The sequence below is a fragment of the Malaya genurostris genome, chromosome 2 (assembly GCF_030247185.1).
Source record: "Malaya genurostris strain Urasoe2022 chromosome 2, Malgen_1.1, whole genome shotgun sequence".
In the NCBI taxonomy this organism is placed as follows: domain Eukaryota; kingdom Metazoa; phylum Arthropoda; class Insecta; order Diptera; family Culicidae; genus Malaya; species Malaya genurostris.
The window spans coordinates 340,715,209-340,738,604 of record NC_080571.1 but is presented as its reverse complement, the minus strand read 5'-3'; the positions used below and the strand labels follow the sequence as shown (position 1 = coordinate 340,738,604).

Sequence of the window (23,396 nt, the reverse complement as noted above, 5' to 3'; positions counted from 1 at the left end):
TTTCGACATTGTTCTGCTGAAAGTCCACGCATTTCGAAACAAACTAATGAAAACGAATAAACAACTGCACAAGTGGTTAGAGAAGAGTGTAAACAACAGAACACAGCCATACAAATTGACAGATTCTGAACCATTGCGAAATGGCAGCGGTTTTTGGTTGCGTCCATACTTTCTGGGACAGACTTTAATTCTTTCACTATTTCATCAAAAATATGATCAGGAATTTAGGATAATATTTTTAACAGTGTGAGATAACCACAAGCAACTCTAAAATTAAGTTTTCTCAAAATTTGAAAACAACGCGGAAAACTCTTTACTTTCGCTTTGGTTTTTCGCGCAAGGACGAAGATTTTGAGGTAGTCAGGCACATATCTTCTGAACATTATAAAAGGAGAACTGTGGTCGAAAATCGATCATTTCTTCTTGTGCGTTGGATGGAAGCAGTCGTCAGGGCGAGAAGACGCATTAAACCAGTTTCGCATCATTTGGCTCTGCGAGCGGATGTGTTGCGGTTTGTACACAAAGTTGAAACTAGAACTCAAACAAGAGCGATTGCATCATACAACAGAGCTGCTGGTCGTTTGCATTGGATAGAAAGAAAACGACAAGTGGACAACATTATATAAAATCAGCCGTTCTAATGGTTCTAAATGTTATCTAAAGAGCTATTAAGATTACTTCTTTGCAAATCGAAAGTAAATTCATCCGTTTTGTGAAAATCCAAGATAATTTGATTTGCTTCATGCACTTTTCGCTGTGCGAAAATCGTTCGAGAAAAATGTTCCGAACTGTACCAAATATCGTAGAGAATTCCACAATTTGGTCCTTTTAAAAAGGTAGAAATGAATCCTGTAGCAGCATCATGATAGTTTCTTTCAATGAAATATGCAAATCAGAAGTGAGTTAATCGACGTCAAAAATCGTTTGAAACTCTAGTAGTGAAAAGGGGAAAAGTTTCACAATTCACACAATCGATCAACTATCAATTCGAATTCGAAAGTATAAAGAAATCGTGTTAGTTTTATTCGTATTCACGACATCCAGTTATGTCTCTGACATTACACACACGTACTTTTTTCACAAGTAATAGCGAAACGAGGTGCAAATTTTTATGAAACTTACTTGTAAATTCATCTAGTTGGCAGAACTTATTAGTTAGTCGATATATAAATCTACTTTAGGACTATCAGTCCCCAATTTCCGCTTCCAAAAGCACCAGTAATAGTGAAGAAAAGCGACGCTCAGGTCGATTTCTCAGCAACGGTTAAACAGATCATGATTCAAGTTAAAGCTCTCATTGTCTTGAAAGATACTGCGCAATTTCATCTGGATCCGACTTCCGTTTCCGAAATTATAGGGCGATGAGTGTCAAAACTTTCAAACTGTCATGCAAAATGTTGTAAAACCGGTACGCATCGGTACATGCTGGTACGGAAGAAGAAAACACCATCGCCTAGCACACAGTGTGATTTGTTCAATTTTGCATAGCGTGCAGGGTTGCTATATTTGAATCTATATTAAATCAGACCCTGTCAGCTTGGAGCGATCTCAATCTTCAGTTCAGCAACGCCATCGCACGGCGTCTCATTCAACATGTCATGTCAATTGTATGGGTGCACAGCCCTGCTATTTTGGCGCGTACGAATTTGACATTTCTCTCCCCTACTTCTATGTATGAGATTCGATGCGGACTCACCTGAGGGCGACATGCTCGCAAAAAATGATGTTGCCAATTATTTGTTCGGGAAATGTGAGAGCTGGATATCTTGTTAATATGATGTCTTTGATTAAATCTATATTAACTTTGCAAACAGTTACAAATTGACAAGGTTATGGTAGTTTATATCCAAAGGAAGTTTTTGATTTTATTTAAGTTGAAAAAAAATCTTGTCAGAATCTTTTAGTGATGTTTTTGAAAATATAAGTAATGTAAGAAAGGCATCATCATACCACTAGGATGATCAAGAAAAATATATAAGACCGTAATATAGGGCATAATTTTTTTGTGTCTAGTCTGTATATTTGTTTGTGATTAGAGCATATTCAGTAGTGTTCTAATTATAGATGCCTAAATTATGTCAGTTTCAACTTTTAAATCAGGATTTTATAACAAGAAAAATTGGCATTCCCAGCAGTGTTCTATTCGTGTTCCAAATATAGAAAAAAATAGAACGGCATCGTATGCCAGTTTTACATTTGGCAGAAGAACTCTTCGAATAAATAAAACAAGAACGGCTTGCTGGGGATACATTTGTTCCAGTTTCTTCTCTATTATAGATCTTCCATATAGAACTTCTAGCTGCTGAATTTGCTCTTAAAGTGTCTGTCGAAGCCAGCGATGCCATTTATACAGATTTATCTGTATTATACAGATTTTTACATGCTCATACAGATTTAATACAGAGTACAGATTTCCTCAATTTAATACAGATTTACACAGATCTCACAAAAAATAAGAATTTGATTCCAGTGACGAGATAAAAGTCCATCAATCAACGGACAAATCACAAATTAATCTGGGAATCTGTTGTGAAATCCATTTATATTATAATTTGAAAACCAATTTGAACTGATATTCAAGGAAGTAATGGCATCATGAGATTTTACTGTCAAACTGCGAGTTGTATGACCCGACTTGACGTTGCATATTGGGCGTTGAAATTCCATATCAAATTATGAGGTCAACAAATTCGAACTACATAAATATATGGAATTACAATTCAATTGTTGTGGATAAAAAATAAAATAAAAGCTTTGCGCGGCAATGACTGATTGGTCATTTAGGAGTTAGCCAAATTTTGTGCTAGGGTACATAACCTTTTTATTATTTTTACGTTTCGTCTTTGACTCATCAGTGCAGAGCAGTTCAATTTGAACCGCTAAGCAGACGTAAAGTTTCTGCTACTTACAGAACACTTTTTGTTTTGCAACGAAGTGCAATGTTTTTTCTGACGTGCCGAATGAAAACGTGTTTTCGACTATTTCTGGGCGATGCAGGTTTGGTCATTTAGGGTGTTCGGAACTTGAAAGAACACTCTTTGGATCAGGTGATAGCAGATCAAAGCTGCAAAAATATTATTATTTAAACGTTCAAATTCAATTTATCTGTTTGCTTACATTAATTGGTGTCCTATCTTGCAACCTCCTAAAGATTGGAATTCAGTTCTATTTTACAGTATTCGATAGCAATATAATTCTTCAACAAATGCGACTTATCTGTGATACTAGGTTAAGTGCAATCTCGCTGTGATGAGTATCTGTGATATTAGGCTAAGTTTTAGATGTTATTGTAATTTCTACATTTCAGTTCCGTACTTACGAATTCAAGTTTTTAAATCTCCTACGCACTATATGCTTTGCGAAATCAATATAATTAATTAAATTCAACTCACTTTCAAAGAAACCACCTTTCACTTTAACATCAACTTTACTTCTTCTCGACCTACTTTTTCTTCGCCTTTTCCGTTGTTATTTGACAGATTGTCTTCCACGTATCGAGTGTTGCCAGATGAAGTGTTATCGGTTTGTAACGTTGAACGGCCCAGCGGAGTTGTACGTAACAATTCCCCAGCCCGTAATCCTGGTTCGATGAGTGCATCTTGATCAGTGTTACTATCCCTAACTTCCAGAACGGCCAACTTTGCTGTAGCTCGTTTATACATTCCCGTTTTCGTCCGAATCCATGCTTGACGTACTCGCCCGTCGCTAGATACGATTAATTCTTCGACCAAACCTCGTATCCATTGTTTCCGCTTGTCTCCTTCAACTATATATACGAGATCTCCAACTTGTAATGGTTTCGTGTCTCTAAACCACTTTGATCGTTGATTAAGCGTCGGGAGATATTCCTTAATCCAGCGATCCCATAGCTGAGTAGCCAATTGCTGTGACCGTTGATAGGCATTTCGCAGTGCTTCTGCCGCATGGGGAGGCGGAGGTGTAAGATGAGATTCGTTTGGCGACATTCCGCGAAGAAAATGGTTGGGAGTCAAAGTTTCTACTTCGTCTATCTGTGACACGTACGTTAGAGGTCTTGAGTTGATCATATCTTCTGCCTCACTGATCGATGTTTGAAGGATCTCATCTGTTAATCTCCTGCCGTCATTTAAAACACCCAAAGTTTCTTTAACTGATCGAACAAGCCTCTCCCAGACGCCTCCCATATGAGGAGAGGCGGGAGGATTGAAACTCCATTTCAATCGAGCGCCCGTGAACTCGTCGGCACAATCTTCATTAATACTCTTGATTATATTTTCAAGCTCTCTACTCGCACCTCTGAGGTTGGTCCCATTATCCGAAATAAATTCCAGAGGTGGTCCACGACGACAAACAAACCTTCGGATTGCCATTAGACATGCCTGCGTTGTAAGACCGTGTGCAATCTCCAAATGAATCGCGCGAACGACCAGACAGGTAAAAAGGACGATCCAGCGTTTCTCGCTACGACGACCTGATGACACTTCAAAAGGCTCTAGATAGTCCAGACCCACATAACTAAATGGACGTAGATATGGGATCAGCCGTTGAACCGGCAGTGGTGCCATTCTCGGTGTATGTGGGCGATTACGGTTAACTCGACACCACGTGCATGTCGCAGCTACCTTCCGAATAATTCCTACAATACCATGCACAAAGAATCTTTGCTTTATTTCAGCTTTCACAGTCTCCCGATAACCATGGCCAAACTTTTCGTGGTAGTACTGCACGAGCATAATGGTTAACTGATGCTCCTTTGGTAAAATAATTGGAAACCGAAGATCAAACGGTAGATATTCAGCGTGTCTTGTTCTTCCTTCTAAACGCACCAATCCATTTTCATCAACAAGTGGAGTTAGTTTATACAGTTGACTGGATGTTTCTACAGTTATCCATTGAGCCGTTGGTAAGCCACGATTGTGCATCAACACTTTCAATTCGTTCCCAAATGCTTCATATTGTGCTATTTTAAATAGAGTGTATTCCGCCTTCTGGAATTCTTCTTGCTTCAAGGGAGCACGCTCCGTCTGCCAATTCACCATTTGAATTGACCTTGCTTGTGCTTTTGTTGCCTTCAGTGTTTCGATCGCTTGACCGCTAATTCGCCGTCGACAGTTAGAAATAAACCTAAACACGCACGCAACCATCCGAACTAAAATCCGCCACTTTGAAATGCGACGAAAATCTACCAGCACTTTGGATAAAGTAACGTCGTGAACAAGCAAGTGTGCTTTTAACTCTTCGTTGGTGTTTGCAGGAATTACAGGCTGCTTTGGCCACTCATTTTGATGGTAGAATAGCACTCTTGCTCCCTTAAACCAAGAACTGTCGGAGTGTATACTCTTCCCAAGCTTCCATTTTGTCACGCGGTCTGCTTCATTATCCATTGTCGGAAGCCATCTCCAATCTGTTGCGCTAGAGTGACTTAGAATATCACCAATACGAAATCCCACGAATTGCCGGTATCGACGCTGATCGGACTTGATCCACGATAAAACGTTCCTTGAGTCTGTCCACAAGAACTGCTGTTTGATCTCTATACTGTGATTACGTCGAATGGATTCCGCCAACCTGGCCCCTAAGACTGCCGCTTGCAACTCGAGTCTAGGAATTGTCAGCATTTTGAGCGGTGCCACCTTGCTGCGGCTCATTACTAGCGCACATCTCACCTCTCCATTAACTTCGACACGGAAATATGCCACACAACCGTATGCGGTCTCACTGGCGTCAGTGAAGATGTGCAATTGAAGGTTTTCCATTTGATTTGATTCAGCATCACCGAAGTAACTACGAGGAATTTGGATTTTTGCGACCGCCGTTAACATGTTCGTCCATTTTATCCATTTTTCGAATGACTCATCGTCAATCGGATCATCCCACTCACAACCAGTTCGCCACAAATCCTGCACGAGCATTCTTCCCATGATCGTGAATGGTGCAAGAAGGCCCAGAGGATCGAACATAGCCATCACACAACTGAGAACGACCCTTTTTGATGGACGTTCCAAGCTCTGGAGCATAGCCTGCACCTTCGCTGGCGGCGTTGCCGAAAAGCAGAAAACGTCTCTTTCTGGATCCCACACTATACCCAGAACCCTTTCAATTTCAGTGTCTTTGTTCTGGTGAAAGTGTATGGATTGGTTTGAGTGTTGCTCTCCCATTTCTCGTAGAAAGTCTTTGGAATTAGAGACCCAGTTCCGGATTTCAAATCCTCCTTGAGAATGAATAAACTTTACTTCGCGTGCTCGCTTAACCGCTTCATCGATAGTTTCAACGCTATCGAAATAATCGTCGACGTAATGTTTTTTGATAATTGCTGTCACGGCATCCGGATACAGTTCTGCAAAATCTTCGGCGTTCTTGTTTTTCACGAACTGAGCTGAGCAGGGTGAGCACGTTGAGCCGAACGTTGCTACGTCCATCACGTAGATTTGCGATGGCCCTGAGGAGTCAAAACGATACAGGAACCGCTGAGCTTGTTTGTCCTCAGATTTGATTCGAAGCTGATGATACATTTCCTTGATATCACCTCCAAAACCGTAACGCCGCTCTCGGAAGCGTTGAATCACTCCGGGAAGAGACGTTGACATATCAGGTCCCGTCAATAGTTCCGAATTCAGCGATATTCCTTGCACTGTCGCTGCTGCATCCCATACCAGGCGTAGTTTTTTTGGTTTTCGGGGATTCCGTACTACATTTAACGGGAGGTACCAAACCTTCGACGGATCGGTTTCAAACAGCTCTTTATCAGTTATTTTGTGCGTGTAACCCTTAGCTTCGTAGTCTCTTATTTGCTGATCTACTTGGGATAATAGATCCGGATCCTTCGCCAACTTTCTTTCCAATGCTTTCATTCGTCTTTCAGCCATCGGATAGCTGTCCGGAAATCGTCGAAGATCTGTACGCCAAAGCAGGCCAGTTTCGAATCGATATCCTATTCGCTTAGTGGTACGTTTTAGAATAGTTCTAGCTCGTTCGATTTCGATTGATTCCGGCATTACGCCCGAGATTCCAGCTTCATCCAGCACGAATTGATTTCGCAAAATATTATGGAGCTCCTGATTGCTAACCACTGGTGAATCGTGCATATTAGCATACATGTGCTGAGCCGTAGTTTGTTTCAATGGTCCATACACAGTCCACCCTAGCTTCGACTTCACTGCGATTGGTTCGCCCACTTCACCAATTCGTGATTCCGTTGGTGCGAATATGTGTAAATTGTCTAATCCAATCATTATCTTTGGTTCTTCGAGGGCGTGGTCGCTAACTGGTAGGTCCCGTAGATTAGGATACCTTTCAGCGATTTCCTGGAATTTCACCTCCTGTTTTGGCAATACAAGCTGTTTGACCGTGCGCGCATTTAGCAACGGGAATTCTTCAGTTGATCCACTCGCGGACACCGTAAAATCAACCTTCCTCGAATGGTCCTCATAGCGTTTGACATTTCCAGTCCAGGTAACAATCAAGGGTTCAAGATGCCCTTTTAGCTTTAACTGATCAGCTACATCTTCTTCTACCAGGGTGACCGAGGATCCTTCGTCCAAAAACGCCAAGACATCTAGTTTGACGCTATCCCCGTGGATGGTAATCGGCAGCATGCGGAATATTACCGAACGGTTTAGGCGAGTATGAGTATTACATTCAGCTTCCAGCATCGGTACTGGTTCGATAGAGCGGTGGAGCAGTGGATGATGATTCCCTTGACAGGCGCCTACATTGCATCGTAGCTTGAAATTGCATCTACTCCTTCCATGATTGTTCAAACAAAGTGTACACAAATTAAACTGTTCTACTACCGTCCAGCGCTCCGGGACTTTCAATCGCTTGAAGTCTTCGCAGAATCGTATTTTGTGATCGGCATTTTTGCAAAACCAACAAAATAGACTAGTTTTCTTATACGAGTACGGGTCCTTTCCTACCGTCATTGAGGTATGCATATGCATGAATTCTCTCTTCGGGCGCATTTTATTAAAACGGGATACTTCATTCGATTCGCCTGGCGATAATTCCGATATCTCAGAGATATCAGAGACTATACCGTTCATGAAATTTGTGAAAATTCGAAGGGGTGTGCCATTCTTATTTCGTCTGAAACGGACCCAATCTAGCTTATAGCTTGGAGGAAGCTTGTCTACTATTTCCTGCACCAGCATGAGATTATTGAGATGATCGGACATCTTCGCCGCCTCATGATGGTCACATAGCTGTTTTACGGTTATTCCAAAATGAACAAATGTATTTAGTTGATCCACTCTCGGTGCCTGTGCTTTGCGAACTTTCATAAGCAGACTTTTCAATAACTTTTCGGGCTTTCCAAATAAGTCCCGCAGATCGTTAATGACGTCTGGTACGGATTCGGGTAGAAGAAGCCGACTTTTCACTGCCTCTAGTGCATCTCCCTGTAAACTATCCTGCAGGCGTTTCAGGTTGTCTAAATTAGTAAAACCACAGGCCTTGGTGGTATACTCCAGACTGCTGATAAACATAGGCCAAACTTCCGGTTCTCCTTTAAATGTAGGTAAATGTTTGGATATAGCTTGGCGTGCAGCTAGTTGCTCTTTCGTAATACTAAGGCCTGCCTGTCCAGCCCTTTTATGAATCTTCAATAATTTCGCGAATCTTTCAAGTTCTTCCTTGCTAAATACGTCATTCTCTGGTATGTCCAGAGGCCATTTAGTTTTCTGCCCCAGCCCGTTTTGCTCGTTTTCTTCCATCAACCTTTCGTCGCCCTTATCCTCTTCGTCGGACTGACTCGTGTTTTCATCATTTTCCTCTATTAATTTAATGATTTCCGATAACGTACTCTGCTTTCTTCCTACTAATTTCCCGATCTTTTTTTCCGAAAATTTTCCTTTCGTATCATTAATTTCATCTTTACCTTCGCTTTCCTGAGACTCATTTTGATCACTCAACCAGAGCTGAACTTTCTTCCTGCTGGATAGCTCTTTGTCGTTATTCTTATCCGAGACACCCCCCACGGCTCCCTCGCCAGCAGAAAGTTTCCTTACAGTTTTCATGCGTATCTGAAACTGTTCATGCAAATTTTGTCGTCTTTTTTGAAACGCGGCCTCATCCGCCAGGCGTTTTTCAAACATTTCTTGCTCATGTTCCAATAAACGATCTTGGATCTCTCGATCCAGTTTTCTCTTCTTTTCCTGAATCTGCTTTTCGTGTAACAGCTCCTTTTCTTTAAGCATACGCTCCAATTCCAAACCCTTTTTCCCGTAACAGGTATTCCTCATCCTGTACCTTTTCTTTCATTAAGTGTTCTTCTTCCAACTGTCGCAGTGACGCATTCAATGCTGACACTGTACTTCTTACGGATCCGCCGTCGCTTTTGGAAACTCCCTTTTTTATAGATTTTTTAGTTTGCTTTGGCAAGCGCAATTGATTTGAGCATTTAGCACAATTCCATGAACAATTTTTAATTTCATCGGTAACACCAGCGCAGCGAAAATGAGTCCACAACGAGCAGGTATCACATTGTACCATATTATCTGCTCCGTTCGGGTCTTGGCAGAGCATGCAATGATTATCAGCGGATGAATCTTCCATCTCTAAAGGGTATTCCAATTGAACAATTAATCTTTGATTTATGTTCGGAACTTGAAAGAACACTCTTTGGATCAGGTGATAGCAGATCAAAGCTGCAAAAATATTATTATTTAAACGTTCAAATTCAATTTATCTGTTTGCTTACATTAATTGGTGTCCTATCTTGCAACCTCCTAAAGATTGGAATTCAGTTCTATTTTACAGTATTCGATAGCAATATAATTCTTCAACAAATGCGACTTATCTGTGATACTAGGTTAAGTGCAATCTCGCTGTGATGAGTATCTGTGATATTAGGCTAAGTTTTAGATGTTATTGTAATTTCTACATTTCAGTTCCGTACTTACGAATTCAAGTTTTTAAGTCTCCTACGCACTATATGCTTTGCGAAATCAATATAATTAATTAAATTCAACTCACTTTCAAAGAAACCACCTTTCACTTTAACATCAACTTTACTTCTTCTCGACCTACTTTTTCTTCGCCTTTTCCGTTGTTATTTGACAGATTGTCTTCCACGTATCGAGTGTTGCCAGATGAAGTGTTATCGGTTTGTAACGTTGAACGGCCCAGCGGAGTTGTACGTAACATAGGGGTTAGCCAAATTTTGTGCTACACTGAGCTAAATTCTCATTTTCACATAATATGCTATTCGAATGATTTTTCACTATTAGCATTTCCATTGATAGCTACAAAGTGTATTCAACATCTTGTCAAATATATAAGATAATCTTATGAAACATAAAACTATTCGTCACGTAATGAAATTTCCTGTCTGAGTCAAATTTATTGGCACGCCCTATAACCATTACTAGATATGCACACAACATACATTGAAACAATTTGTGAAGCGCATATTATATTCACTTCGAATTAATATAGATAGGTTTATCTATACCATATGATTAGTTCCAGAAAATGTATATATAACTTTTGATGGAGTTCATCCCATTTCTATATAGCAGTTATATATAGATCAAATGATTCCTGTTTGATTGACATATAAGATTCAAATTAATTAAAATACTGGGATAATGGTGCTTAAGGGAATAAAAAACTTTAAAAACAATTGTCTTACCAAAAACTTGTTATATTTTTCGTATGTGAAGAGTTTCATAATGAAAATTCATTTTAATATTTCAACTACACTTACTTTTTTGGAACTGGCTGATTTCATCGGATATTTACATTTACCAGACGAATCAGATGCACAACGAATCGGAAACTACTTCTTTTCTCGAGGATTTGAGCTATACTAGTCGATAGTTTTGTAAGGGAGCACCTGCTGATATTTGCGAAGGAGAAGTAGGATCCCGAAACTATAAATAAAACATTTAAATCCTCTTATTAGACAGACAGACAGACAGACAGACAGAGTGATGAGACGTACCGGGTATTTATTTCATAATCCATTACGAAATTGAATGAGCTGTCTTGTCAGCGATTTAAAATAACGGAACTTCCTAAAAAACTGTCTGGAGCAGTTGATGAATATCGAGGACACAACTCCTTCTTCAGCTTCAAGCAGTACGATTCACAACTATTCTTTCGTAAAAACAAACTCTATTATGTGTCTAAGTTAAAATATTATTTAATGCTATTTTCTTCAGCTTAAGAAAACAGTGTCTCGTTTTCTTCCTTGTTGTAGATTTTATGTACGCTTCCAATAAAAAATATAAGTTTTCACATGACTTTTAGTAAACATAATCAGCATGCGATTATTAGAAAAATGTAATGAATATTAAAATTATATTGGCTTAAGTTTTATCGACTTTTCGCATAACTTGTATATGGTATTTTTATCAATATCATGAAGATTATGAAGATATAACATTTATTGAACATCATTTAGATTTTATGTAGAGTTCCATTAAAGGACATAAGTTGTCATATGTCTTTTGTGAAATACCATCTGCGTACGATTCATAAGACATATCCAATGAATATAAATTATGTAACGAGTTAGGTTTCATCGGATTTCCATATACATTTTATGGGATATTCTTATAACATTCATTATGGTAATGTCTATTTAGATTTAACGTACACATTAAATAGAGATTATAAGTTTCCATATAACTTCTATAAATTATATTCTGCATATGATTCATATGACAAATCTAATGATTATGAATAAGATTTTTATTTCAGTGTAGGGCACATAATCTTTTTATTATTTTCACGTTTCGTCTTTGACTCATCAGTGCAGAGCAGTTCAAATTGAACTGCTTAGTACTAAACTCGGCAGTTCAATTTGAACCGCTAAGTAGCAGAAACTTTACGTCTGCTTAGCGGTTCAAATTGAACTGCCGTGTTTAGCACTAAGCAGTTCAATTTGAACTGCTCTGCACTGATGAGTCAAAGACGAAACGTAAAAATTATGACTGATTGAATTTACCATCCTACAACCACAATCTATTGGAATAACATCTTCAAGCATCATTTTGTTGTAAGAATTCCATTTCATTAGTTAATACGGATTAATACAGATTTTTTATACAACACGCTTACTTGTAGCTACCCAAAATTGAATCAAAAGTCACCCAATTTCGCAAAAGCCATACCTACCCAAAATTGAGTAGAACGGGAATTATGCAATTTTGGGTAAATATGCTTTTCGCAAAATTTGAGTAGAACTTACTTTCTTTTGTTGACATTTGTAAATTAGTAGGAAACACTCATTATTTAATTAAGAATAAATGTATTCAATTTTTCAACGATTTCTCAATAAATTAAAAGAAAATTATTATTTTGAAAGGTTTATTTTTCTTAAGTTCTTTAATTTTTACATCTGCTGGGTTTTCATAGCTTCCTGTAATACGCTGGCGATTGTATTAACCGTTTTTCGAGTATTATGGCTAGTTTTGTACACTCCATTAGAACGCTTTGAAATATACGTCTACAGCATTTCTGATGGAAGTGTCCGTTACCATCAGGCAACCACGCACGGGACATTGGAAATCTATTCACAATGTACTTATATTTCACAATGTAAACATGCATAAACATAATGTATTTTACTTACCAACTAGAGCCTGATACGACTAGCTGTCCACAAAACTTTTTATTTTCTCCATTCTAAAAACACTCGAAAATTTCACACATGAAAATGTCGGTCGGCGCGACTAGGTAATTTTGCATCAGTGATAGTTTTAAATTCTACTCATTTTTTGACGTCTGTTCACAGCTGCCGAAAATGAGTAGGGTAACAGAGGTATTTTGGCCCACTTTAGGATTGATTTTATTTTGGCCCACTTTATAAAAATATCCACCAAATATTGTAATATCTTTAAAAACCCCTTCCGCAATAGGTAATTTAATGTGATTAGCTTCAAATTGATGTAAAATGAGTTACTTAACATCGATAAAATCCGATGAAATCGATAAAGTTTGTTAGGTGGGCCAAATTATATGAAGTGGCCAAAATACCTCTGTTACCCTACTTTTGATCCACTCACTGAGTAGCCACAAGTAAGCGTGAAAGTAATTCAGATTTTCTATGAAAATATCTGGCATCGTTGGTCGAAGCGAGAAAATCTGGAATGTTGGCAACGCTGGATGTGTATCATACTGCTTCGCACTGGGCGCATCTGTCATCAGCGATGTCAGAACTACGGAAATTTCCGTAGATCTACGGATTCGAACATTTTCTACGGATCTACGGATCCGTAGACAAAATCTACGGAAATTGGATTTTTTCTACGGAAATCTACGGAAATTTAAATTTATCAACGGATAACTACGGAAACTAGTTTTGTCTAACGAGCAAAAAAAAAAGCTTTTCACCGCGAGAGCTTCCGAGAAAAATGCCAATCTACGGAAATGACACTACTACTATCTGGCATCGCTGTCTGTCATAACAGTAGAGTGTTTCGTGATTTGTTTATAGGTTGTCCTCGAAATTACATTTTTCCACACTAAGTTGGGAGCTAAATTCGAGAAAAATGGAAGACCAGACGGAAACCTGCCGATTTTGTAGATGCGACGGCGGAGCATCCCTCAAAGGAATGAAGTCTATTTTCGATGTTGATGGAGGCACACAGATAGCAATCATGATACGTGAATTGGCCGATGTGGAGGTTAGCATTCTACAGTTTTCGTGGGGGAAAAACAAATAACATTAGTCTAATACAGCTTTTCAGTGAAACACACCGGTCTGAATCGATCTGCATTGCTTGCCTCAATAAAGTGAGAACCGGTTATCTTGTTCGGAGAATGATTCGCGAAGCGGAAGGAATGATAGAGGAAAATGTAACAAACTGTTCTAGAAGTGGACCGGAATCATTACAAGACGAATTTATTGCCGAAAATGAAATTAAACTAGAGCAGATGGGGACTAATGATGACGAAAATAATGACGGGTTTTTCTATGAGTATTTAGAAGATGAAAATATGGATGAGGACGGTTTTGATACGGCTCCAATTACGACGGATGACGGTGCCAAACGTTCCGCAGAAGTCAGTTTGTCTAGCGCCAGTAAAAAGCTCTGCCTTCAGCGGACATACAGGAAAAACAAATTCACGATGCCCCAGGAGCCGACCGTGCTGCGGATTACTGACCGGATCGATCACTTCGTAGTGGAAGTTAAAGGTGATCGATGCTGTGGCTGCTGTTTCGTTGGGTTGACGAGAAAGGAACTGCTGCAACACTCGAGTCAGGCTCACTGCATCGAAATTGTCGGCAGTGGGAATTACTGTCCGATTTGTTTCTTCAAATTCGCCACCGAAATCGACCTGACAAGGCACGTCGACGATTGTAAGTCGAAACACATATTTGTATGTAAAATTTGTGAAAAATATTTCAACCAGCAACGTCAAATCGAAGCTCACTTGCAACTTTGTCGGAATGCCGACGTAAATTGGTACGTTCGGAAGTGTTTTTTTTTAGGAAATGTTAAAGTTATGAGATCTTTTTCATTTTCAGCCAAGAAGAAGATTTTTTCATCATGACGGATGACGAGTACGATTACACAGATGCCGATGTGACAGACTGTAATAGGAGCAAAAGGAGTGAGGACGAGACGCATGGCAATCAGACCGACATCAATGACGACAGTGACGATCGCGACCAGGCATGGAAAACGGATGACGAATGTGAATCTCGTATGGACGAAAGTTCTACTCGATACAGTCCTAAAAAGAGGAACTATATATTCAATGATTCCTTCCATACGGCTGACTGCCATGGCGTCGAGACTATCGATATACCAGAATCACTGGTGGTGCATCGCCTTACATTCAAAACATTTCAGTATTTAAAGCTGAACGGTGAAAGATGCTGCGGTTGTGACTTTACTTGTCTCAAGCGAGAGCAGGTGTTTCAGCACGCGAAAGACACACACCAAAAAGACGTCGACTTGAACAACGAATCTATCTGTCCCATTTGCTATTGTCGCTTCGCGGACGACAAGCAGCTTTCGAAGCACATTAACTTCATCACCAGCAAGGATGTACTGATCTGTTTGATTTGCGATGAAGGTTTCACCGGAAAAGGTTCCCTCAAGTATCATCAATTTCACAGCGAAAAGCACAAGCAAAACTTGTTGAGTTCGTGCGATGGCAAAAAAATCGATAAAACCACGTTGGTCGAACTGAACGATATCGATGTGATGAAAGCGTTCGACAGTGAAGTGACCGATGCGATAGCAAACCCGAAGGTTCGGTCGAGAAACAATAACCGTTCGCTAACAAGACATCGCCATCTCACCATGCCCGATCCGATATTCATAGTCCAAGTGGACAAATATGACAAATACGAAGCCATCACAGTGACGGGAGAACGCTGCTGTGGTTGTGGACAATTTTTCGAAACGTACAATGAACTGATTCAGCACGGACGAAGAATTCATCTCATCGACAACGCGGACGCGGTGGGCGAATATCAGTGCGACATTTGCTACGGGCGTTTCGAATGGGACCGGGGACTGTTGATGCATCAAAATACTAGACGATCGATTAGTAAATTATATCACTGTACGATTTGCCAACTAGTTTTCTCCAAGCAACATACCATGGCAAAGCACCTACAGAATGCGCCAAACCACTCGGATATTCCAACGGATTATACTACTGAGAATATAAAATTGGAAAAACAGGCACCGGAAAAACCAGGTGTTACCAAAAACAAGTATGTCTGCTGTTTACCAAAGTGTGCCAAAGAGTTCACTACCGAAGGGCTGCTACTGGAGCATTGTGCTGTGGACCATTCCGGTAAACGACGTGAAAACGAAGCAGAACGCACCAGTGATGCCAACGTTTGTCCCGGTTGTTGCAAGTCGTTCGAAAATGCCACCTGCCTCGTGTGGCATCGATTCACCCGTTTCACGAAGCAATACGCATGTCGCTTCTGTGGTCAAACGTTCTCCCGTTGGTCCGCAAACCGAGAACATGAAAACATCGTACATCTGAGGAAAACATCCGAATTCCCTTGTGAGACATGCGGCAAGGTGTTTCTGACGGCACAACGGCTCAAAGCTCACCGGGAAATTCATTCCGATTTGCGGCAGCAGGTGTGCGGTGATTGCGGTGCCAGTTTTCGCAATAAGGGCGTCCTGAAACGACACCGGCGCGCTGTCCATTCCAACGATTATCCATTCGACTGCAAACTGTGCCCGAAAAAGTTTCCCACCCAGGAACAGCTGAATGCCCACATGCGGGTTCATACCGGGGCCAAACCGTACCCGTGCCGGTTTTGTGAACGAGCGTTCGCTCACTTCACCGATCGGAAGCGACACGAGATGTCAACCCACACCGGAGAGCGACCGTTCCAGTGTCCACACTGTCCGGCGGCCTACATCCGGAATCGGGAACTGGCGATACATATGCAAAAGCATACGGAAGATAATGTCGTTTGATTGTCAAGGAATGCATTATTTTTTTTATATTGTGTACACACAGAAATGTTTTCGTTAAAAAAACGTTTGTTTTTGTTACAAACAAATGTAAAACTAAATTCTTTTAGTCGATATTTACCATCTTTTCTGTTCAATCCAATAAACGTGGATTTTATTCAAGACAACTTTTACAAATGAATTATTAACTATCTCACAGCTAGTTTAATTATTGATATCACCCATCGGTTCCCAAATAGCTCAGCTAATCTTAACTAAGACCAGTTAACTCGTCTGGAATTTGGTATGATTTCCAAACAGATTCCGAGTCAGAATCAGGTATTGCTTCTAATTGGAATCGCTGCAATCCATTTCGTCCGTGTCGAGCGAACGTTCCGTCACATGTTCGACCTTCATCGGGCGTCCGGCTACCTCAAACCCATTCAACTTTTCCAGCGCTTTCCTGGCATCATCTGCGTTGTGGAACTGCAAGCGAATGGACATAGTAAATATATTTTATTTATTCGTCAAACAAATCGATAGTCCCACGACAAAAGGGCCTAACTGCAAATGAGAGCCTCTCTTTGTTTACTTTCTCTTTTCATTATTACGAAGCCATTATTGCAAATTCTCTAAAGTTTCCAAATCGAAAGCTTGTAGTTTTACCTTGAAAGTTTTGCGAAGAGTAAAGGACTATTCACACATTTCAGTTCCGTGGCGGTTCAGTGAAAGTGCCTTCAGTGCGCCGTCAGTGTTCTTTTTTATCGGAACCCTTCCGTTCCGTTTCCGTGCTGTTTCTCGTTCCGGCACAGCCAATGCAATGACATACCGACTTCAATGAAAATAAAAAATATCGGTGACGACGAATTTGAGTTTGCTGGACGGACGCTACACTGACGGCGAGCTGCACTGAAACGGCACGGTGCCGGATAGGTGTGAATGCGCGCCTAGAAAACGAATGAAATAATATTAGTATCCGTGCACGGTGTCGTGCCGGCACTGAACCGGACCGGATATGTGTGAACAGTCCTTAAAGCGTCAAATATAAAATCTGTTCGGTAAATCGTAAAAGAAAAAGTAAACAAAGAAAAACTGTCATTTGCAGTTAGGCCCTTTTGTCGTGGGACGGTCGAAATGTAGACTACAGACAAAAAAGTTACAATGGTTTCTTATATGCTCTAGACATCTCATCCGTAATTTTGGCAACAATTCCAAACATTCCATTAGCTTTACATTGAATTGACAGGTCGTTTGCTCGTTTGGAACTGGGAGCTGTCATTCCAAACGAACAGCTGTCGCCACTCTGATTATAGTCACTCTACTCTACATAATTTCTTCGATTTGGTTTCAATTTTTCTTTTATTTGTTTCCTGGACATAGTTAGATCGATTTTTTGACAGTTTTCGTTATAAAAGCGCATCATTTGATTAATAGGATTATTTCTGGCGTAATTTGTTTTATATTTTTTCCGAGAATATTTGACGACTTCTGAGATGGCGACTAGGATCATAAAATTTTAGTTGTGAAAGCAATGATTCAGATTGTACTCGTTGAGAAATAATGTCGTTGATAAAATAATGCATTGTAGCTTTGCGGCGTTCTTCGAGTGTTTGTAAGTTTTTTGAGCATACAACGCGCTTTATATGATGGAAGAGAAAATGTAGTCCAGTTTAGTCTAATGTAATTCCAGGAGATTTGTTGACATAGATCGATCTTTGAAAAGCCATGTTGTTTTGGAGTTATGTAGTTTTTTACTTGTTGAAATATTTTCCCATTGATAATTTTTTCAAATAATTTTGGAATGCACGAGATAAAGACAATTCCTCGATAATTACGTATGTCTGATTTTAAGCCTGATTTAAAGACCGGTACTAAGAAGGAGGATTCCCATGTTTCTGCAAATATTCCTGTTCTTAGAGATAAGTTGAAGAGATGTTGTAATGGTGTTGTGAGCTCAGTGGCTAATTGCTTCAAAAATATTGGTGCAATTCCGTCAGGTCCACACACTTAAAACCATTTCTTGAGCTCGGCATAATAAAATGCCGAAACTGATCAGCAACACGTAAATTTGCTGATTGCTCAGTAATCAATACGCATGTTTCTGAACTTCGTTAAATGCATTCACTGATATTTCGGTAAAATGCTTCACTTTGCCGAAATTTGGCATAATTGCTTGCTGAATTTATCAGTAAACAACAGATATGCCGACATCAGCAGAGACGTTTGCCGAGATTTCGGAATATGCGCTAGCTGTTGCCGAGATTCAGCACGACAGCTGTCATTTATTGCCGCGTTACATTTTCGCTTCGCATTGTGCGATTATTTTCTAATGAAATTCTCGAGTGAAAAAATGAAGAATCTTCGAAGAAGCGTGGAACCGTGTGGAAAGCGTCCTCGAGACAAAACTTTGGGGGATATGCGAAAAAATAACCCAATGCAAGGAATAATTCAATAGATCAAAGTAAGTTTATTCTTTGAACAATCCGTATATGCATCATTAAATATTGAACATTTTTGTAAGCCGAAAATCAATGCATATTTTTGTTTTCATATTTCCAGCTCGACTCAAGGTGGCCGCATCTGGAAACGCCGCTTTTTATTTATGCTACATGTTTTCAGGTAGGCTTTAAGCACTACTGGCAACAAATTTGTAAGCCTCCTTTAAGTGTGCCGAGTTGATTGCTATTTTCAGGTCATTGCAAATGTCGAGGTAGTTTTGTAGATTGATAACATACATTTTATACTTTCTATAAGTCTTATGTGCATTCTGCTTTCTATTTTTCAGGTTTCTCAGTTGAGGGTTGAACCAGACAGGCAATTTGCTATTCTGACTTTTTTTTCTTCTTTTTACTGGTACAATTTCCGAAATTGAGTTGTTAATAATTAGATAGAATTTTTCCACTTCTTCATTGACGTTTCCTTCCATACTCAAAATATTTTGCCAGTTTAATGTACTTAGTCTACGTTTTGCTTCTTCGAAATTTGTTTTGTGGTATTCCGGCACTTCCTCGTATTCTATTTCGTTAGGAAGAGACATGTTATGCATAAAGATGGAGTGTTCAATTGCTGTGTGAAGTGCTTCCAGAGTGGATTTTGTGAGGCATTCACACAGAAGTCTTCGGTACAGTTTGTGAAAAGAAGATCAAGATATGAATTTTGTTTGTTTTTCACCGAATTAATTTGATTCAAACCGAATAAATAAATCCTGTCGAAAAGAAATTGTAGTGTTTCATTTTCTCCTGCAATTGGAAGCAGAATGGATTTATTTTGATCAACGGTGATGAAGCAAGCGTTTCGTTGGTTAGAGTCACCGCACGGAAAGACCGAAATCAGCATTTTGGCGAAAAAATTAGTTGATTTTCTGATTTTAGTTAGTTATTTTTTGAGACAACTAAAAAAATCTTACTTTTGCTAATTTAGATTTTTTAATTCTAATTCCCTTAATAATAATAAAATATTTGTTGAAATGGCTATTTTTTTAGTTGAATTCATCAATTAAACGTGCTGTCATTTCTTAGCTAAGGCACACTTCATTTCCATTCAACTAATTTTTTAGTTGAATTAAAGAAATGAAACGTTGTTTTCAACCAACATAAATAGTTGAATTGGTTTCTGCAATTTGCAGCTATATGGCGCTCTGTCATCGAAAAAACGTTAACACCGTAATAACTACTAGCCACTAGATGGCACACTACTATCGAAAAATATTTCAGTCGCGGTTGTCTTTTCTTTATTGGCAGGTATAAACACGATGTTGTATTGGAGAAAAAGACATAAACAAAACATCAACTTCTATTTGAAAATTTTTCTTCTTAGTCGCTGTTTTCTTCATTCGACTTCGCAAAATCGACTCTCTCACTTGAAACTTTAAGCACTCGGAAAACGTAGACCAAATACATATACAATTAGAGTGCAACATTCGAAACTCACTTTACTGTTCCGCGTAAAAACATTATTACGCACAATCGCTTCAAATGCGCACAAATTCTGAATAAATACACTTTTCACTAACAGTTTACGTCATTTTTACATATCGGTTTAGAAATTTATGTATGGATATATCGTAACACATTCGAAAAACATCTAAACAATTTGCAAGCAGTTTCAACAAGACTGTCCTTTTTAGCCTTTTAATGGATTGTTTTGCTTTGACACTTCTCATGAGTTTTTGGCTAATAAACTTGTTAATAAGACCAATATCATTTTTGTTTTCTTTGTGCTGCCCTTCAGTAATGATGGTGACAGATAAATAGAAACAAATTTTCTGATTTTAATAACAAAATTAGTTGTCAATGAGAATTTCGTGTTGGATTGAAATATTGCTGGTTTGTGTCCAGGATATTCGCCAACTAAGCACATTCACTAAAAATAAGAGTTTTTTTCAGCAAAGTAAATTCTCAATTTTAACTAATTTTTTAGTTATTTTGGAAATTCTGTTGTTAAAATCAACTAATTCAAAAACAGTAATACGAATTAGGTGCAGAACTAATTTCGGTTGTTCCGTGCGTATATGTGTAACTTAACTTCTGTTTCCATATTCGACATAATTTTTTCTATGGTTTGAAAGAATAGCTCGAAAGTTGTTTTGTTAGCATTTTCAGAGGGAAAACACACGGTGGCAAAAATATGTTTTTGTCCTGATATAAATACTGTCGTCCAAACATCTTCAAATTCTTTGTGTTTATTTATTTCAATTTTGTCGGATGAAAATCAGCACTCACTGCAATGAAGACTCCACCTCGAGAATTTTTGTTGGATACTGCTAAGTTACGGTCATGCCGGAATACGTTATAGTTATTTCCAAGAATTTCTTCGCATTTTACGCTTTCGTCCCAACTACTTTCAGTTCCAAGAATAACTGAGAAACAAGATGATAAAATATTTTGTTGAATTTTCTTCATTTTGGCTGGGCTTTTCATGCGATTGAAATTCTGACAGTAGACGAGAATTTCAATCGCATTCTGTTGTAAATGCGAAGAAATTTTAGGATTTGAATGAAGTGTAGTGTCACTTACGTCAGTATAGGATACTACCTCAATAGAGGGCGTCTAACGGTACGAGCAACGGAACAATAAATAACTACTTACTGTTATGAATCCGTAACCCTTCGATCGACCAGTATCCGAATCCATAATGAGCTGAACGAGATCGATACTTCCAAATGGCCATCTGGGCTATTGAAATCGTTCGAATTGTGTAGTACCACAGTGAGTACCTTCATAGATAAGATGTATTATGAATTAAGCCTATCTATGTGTGTACTGGTCGTCAAAAGATGATATAACTGCTCACAGACCCTGTCAGCTTGGAGCGAAATCAATCTTCAGTTCAGCAACGCCATCGCACGGCATCACATTCAACATATCCTGTCAATTGTATGGGTGCGCAGCCCTGCTATTTTGACGCGCATGAATTTGACATTTCTCTCCCCTGCTTCTATGTATGAGATTCGATGCGGACTCGCTTGGTGGCGACATGCTCGTAAAAAATGATGTTGCCAATGATTTGTTCGGAAAATGTGAGAGCTGGATATCTTGTTAATATGATGTCTTTGCTGCTCACAAGTTCCTATTTCATGTTTCCCCTCTATGATGACATTTGGTCAATAGAGCGGCGTCGACTGGGTGCTATCGCCTTCTGCGTTGGTAGCAGAATGAGAGGTTGCGAATTTGTTTGTATGTAATAATTCATTAGAAACGCGTAAATTATTGAAAATCTTTCCAATAAGTCAAGTATTTCGCCTTGACGTCCTATTGCTGAAGTTAAGCCACAGATATACAGGCTCACTTATGAACTGTGTGTAAAATTTGCTCAATCAGCGTGGTGAACACTTGCAGATGTCACCACGATCGACACAAGGTGCCACCACAATTTGGGTGCCGCTTTCACATGAGCCACAATTTGTTGGTGCAAAATTCACTTCACGCTAGATTTTTGTTTTGCTGTTGGTTAAAATGACAAGTTTATTTTTGTTTTATTCCGATCGAATTCTCGTGTGGTTTATGCGACATGGAAATAAAATTGTCTGTAACACTTAGGGAAATCGTATGATAAGTGTTAAGTAGTTGGAATATTTCTTTAACAGGCAGGAGGATTTTGTTATCGGTCCGGAACGTAGTGGAACGTATTGAAAGATCGAGGCGAATAGAATTTTTTCCAGAATTATCGTTCAACAAAATAAATTCAAATGTTTTGCAGGATAAAAAGCATCATTCGAATAACATTTTGTAATTTTTTCGCGGAAAAAAAATTGAGAAATAAGTCGGTGAAGAGGTATTTTTGAGAACACTTCCTAAAAATCATGATTTGCGGTGTCCACTGTATCTCAGCACAGACTAATCAGAAGTGAACAAATGAACGCAGCATAGTTAGAGAAGAAGTTTTTCTAGACCCCAACGTTTGTTTGATTTTTTTTTTCATTTTTTAAATTTTTGGTGGTTGTCAAAGTGAAAACTACGGTTTTTCACGAAAAAAGCCGCCATTTTGTAGCTGTTAAACCTCTCCAAAGTAAAAAACAACGAAATGGAAAACGTTGGGGTCTGGTTTTTATATGTAGAAAGTGTGTATAAAATTTGAAAAAAAATTGGTGCAGTAGTTTTTGAATGACGATGGACACGGACTTTCAAAACCTGCTTTCGAGAAAAACGCGTCTAAAGTTTTTTGTCTATAAAATCAATGGAAACAATAAATTACTCCAGGGATCCCATAGGGTCCAACATTTTCAAAACATCATATTTTTTCTTTTATAATTTATTATAATGAAACATTTCAAGAATGTTTTGTCAAGTTTTGAAGTCAATCGAAGTATAAATCTTGGGCCTATGCGCCGAGCTCTTGCTTCTTCGTAGAATGAGATAGCCATATATAAAGAACCATAACTTCCAGAGTTTCGTTCCAATAAGCTTGAAAATTTCACAGAAAGTTCTTGAAATGTTTTACTATAGGAAAATATTAAGAAAATAATAAATGATTTTTCAAAAGTGTTACACCCTACCCGCCGCTTAAAGGTTTAACTACAGAGAACAGATATACAGG

General features: G+C 39.0%; 2 protein-coding genes and 1 long non-coding RNA gene across 3 annotated transcripts; 1 reads left to right on the top strand and 2 right to left on the bottom strand.

Moving 5' to 3' along the window:
* Positions 1 to 3,410: 3,410 nt before the first annotated feature.
* Positions 3,411 to 10,100, bottom strand: LOC131429367 (uncharacterized). Its single transcript, XM_058593443.1, has 2 exons — positions 9,677 to 10,100; positions 3,411 to 9,623 (listed from the first exon to the last, which is right to left on the bottom strand). Exon 2 carries the CDS (start codon positions 9,216 to 9,218, stop codon positions 3,411 to 3,413), a length of 5,808 nt encoding a protein of 1,935 aa, XP_058449426.1. The 5' UTR covers positions 9,219 to 9,623; positions 9,677 to 10,100.
* A 3,071-nt stretch (positions 10,101 to 13,171) lies between these two features.
* Positions 13,172 to 16,513, top strand: LOC131431815 (zinc finger protein 836-like). The gene is made up of 3 exons (XM_058597714.1): positions 13,172 to 13,610; positions 13,666 to 14,393; positions 14,456 to 16,513. Exons 1-3 carry the CDS (start codon positions 13,476 to 13,478, stop codon positions 16,383 to 16,385), a joined length of 2,793 nt encoding a protein of 930 aa, XP_058453697.1. The 5' UTR covers positions 13,172 to 13,475; the 3' UTR covers positions 16,386 to 16,513.
* LOC131431821 (uncharacterized) lies at positions 16,508 to 21,526 on the bottom strand. Its single transcript, XR_009229734.1, has 2 exons — positions 21,449 to 21,526; positions 16,508 to 16,847 (listed from the first exon to the last, which is right to left on the bottom strand). It is a non-coding gene; the product is annotated as an uncharacterized LOC131431821 (long non-coding RNA).
* Positions 21,527 to 23,396: the final 1,870 nt, after the last annotated feature.

What these genes read in the sequence shown, in the direction of transcription:
- LOC131429367 (XM_058593443.1), bottom strand. Translation starts at nt 9,218, where the DNA reads ATGAGGAATACCTGTTACGGGAAAAAGGGTTTGGAATTGGAGCGTATG.
- LOC131431815 (XM_058597714.1), top strand. Translation starts at nt 13,476, where the DNA reads ATGGAAGACCAGACGGAAACCTGCCGATTTTGTAGATGCGACGGCGGA. An exon ending in GTGAATTGGCCGATGTGGAG is followed by an intron (nt 13,611 to 13,665) that starts GTTAGCATTCTA and finishes AGTCTAATACAG; the next exon opens with CTTTTCAGTGAAACACACCG. An exon ending in CGGAATGCCGACGTAAATTG is followed by an intron (nt 14,394 to 14,455) that starts GTACGTTCGGAA and finishes TTTCATTTTCAG; the next exon opens with CCAAGAAGAAGATTTTTTCA.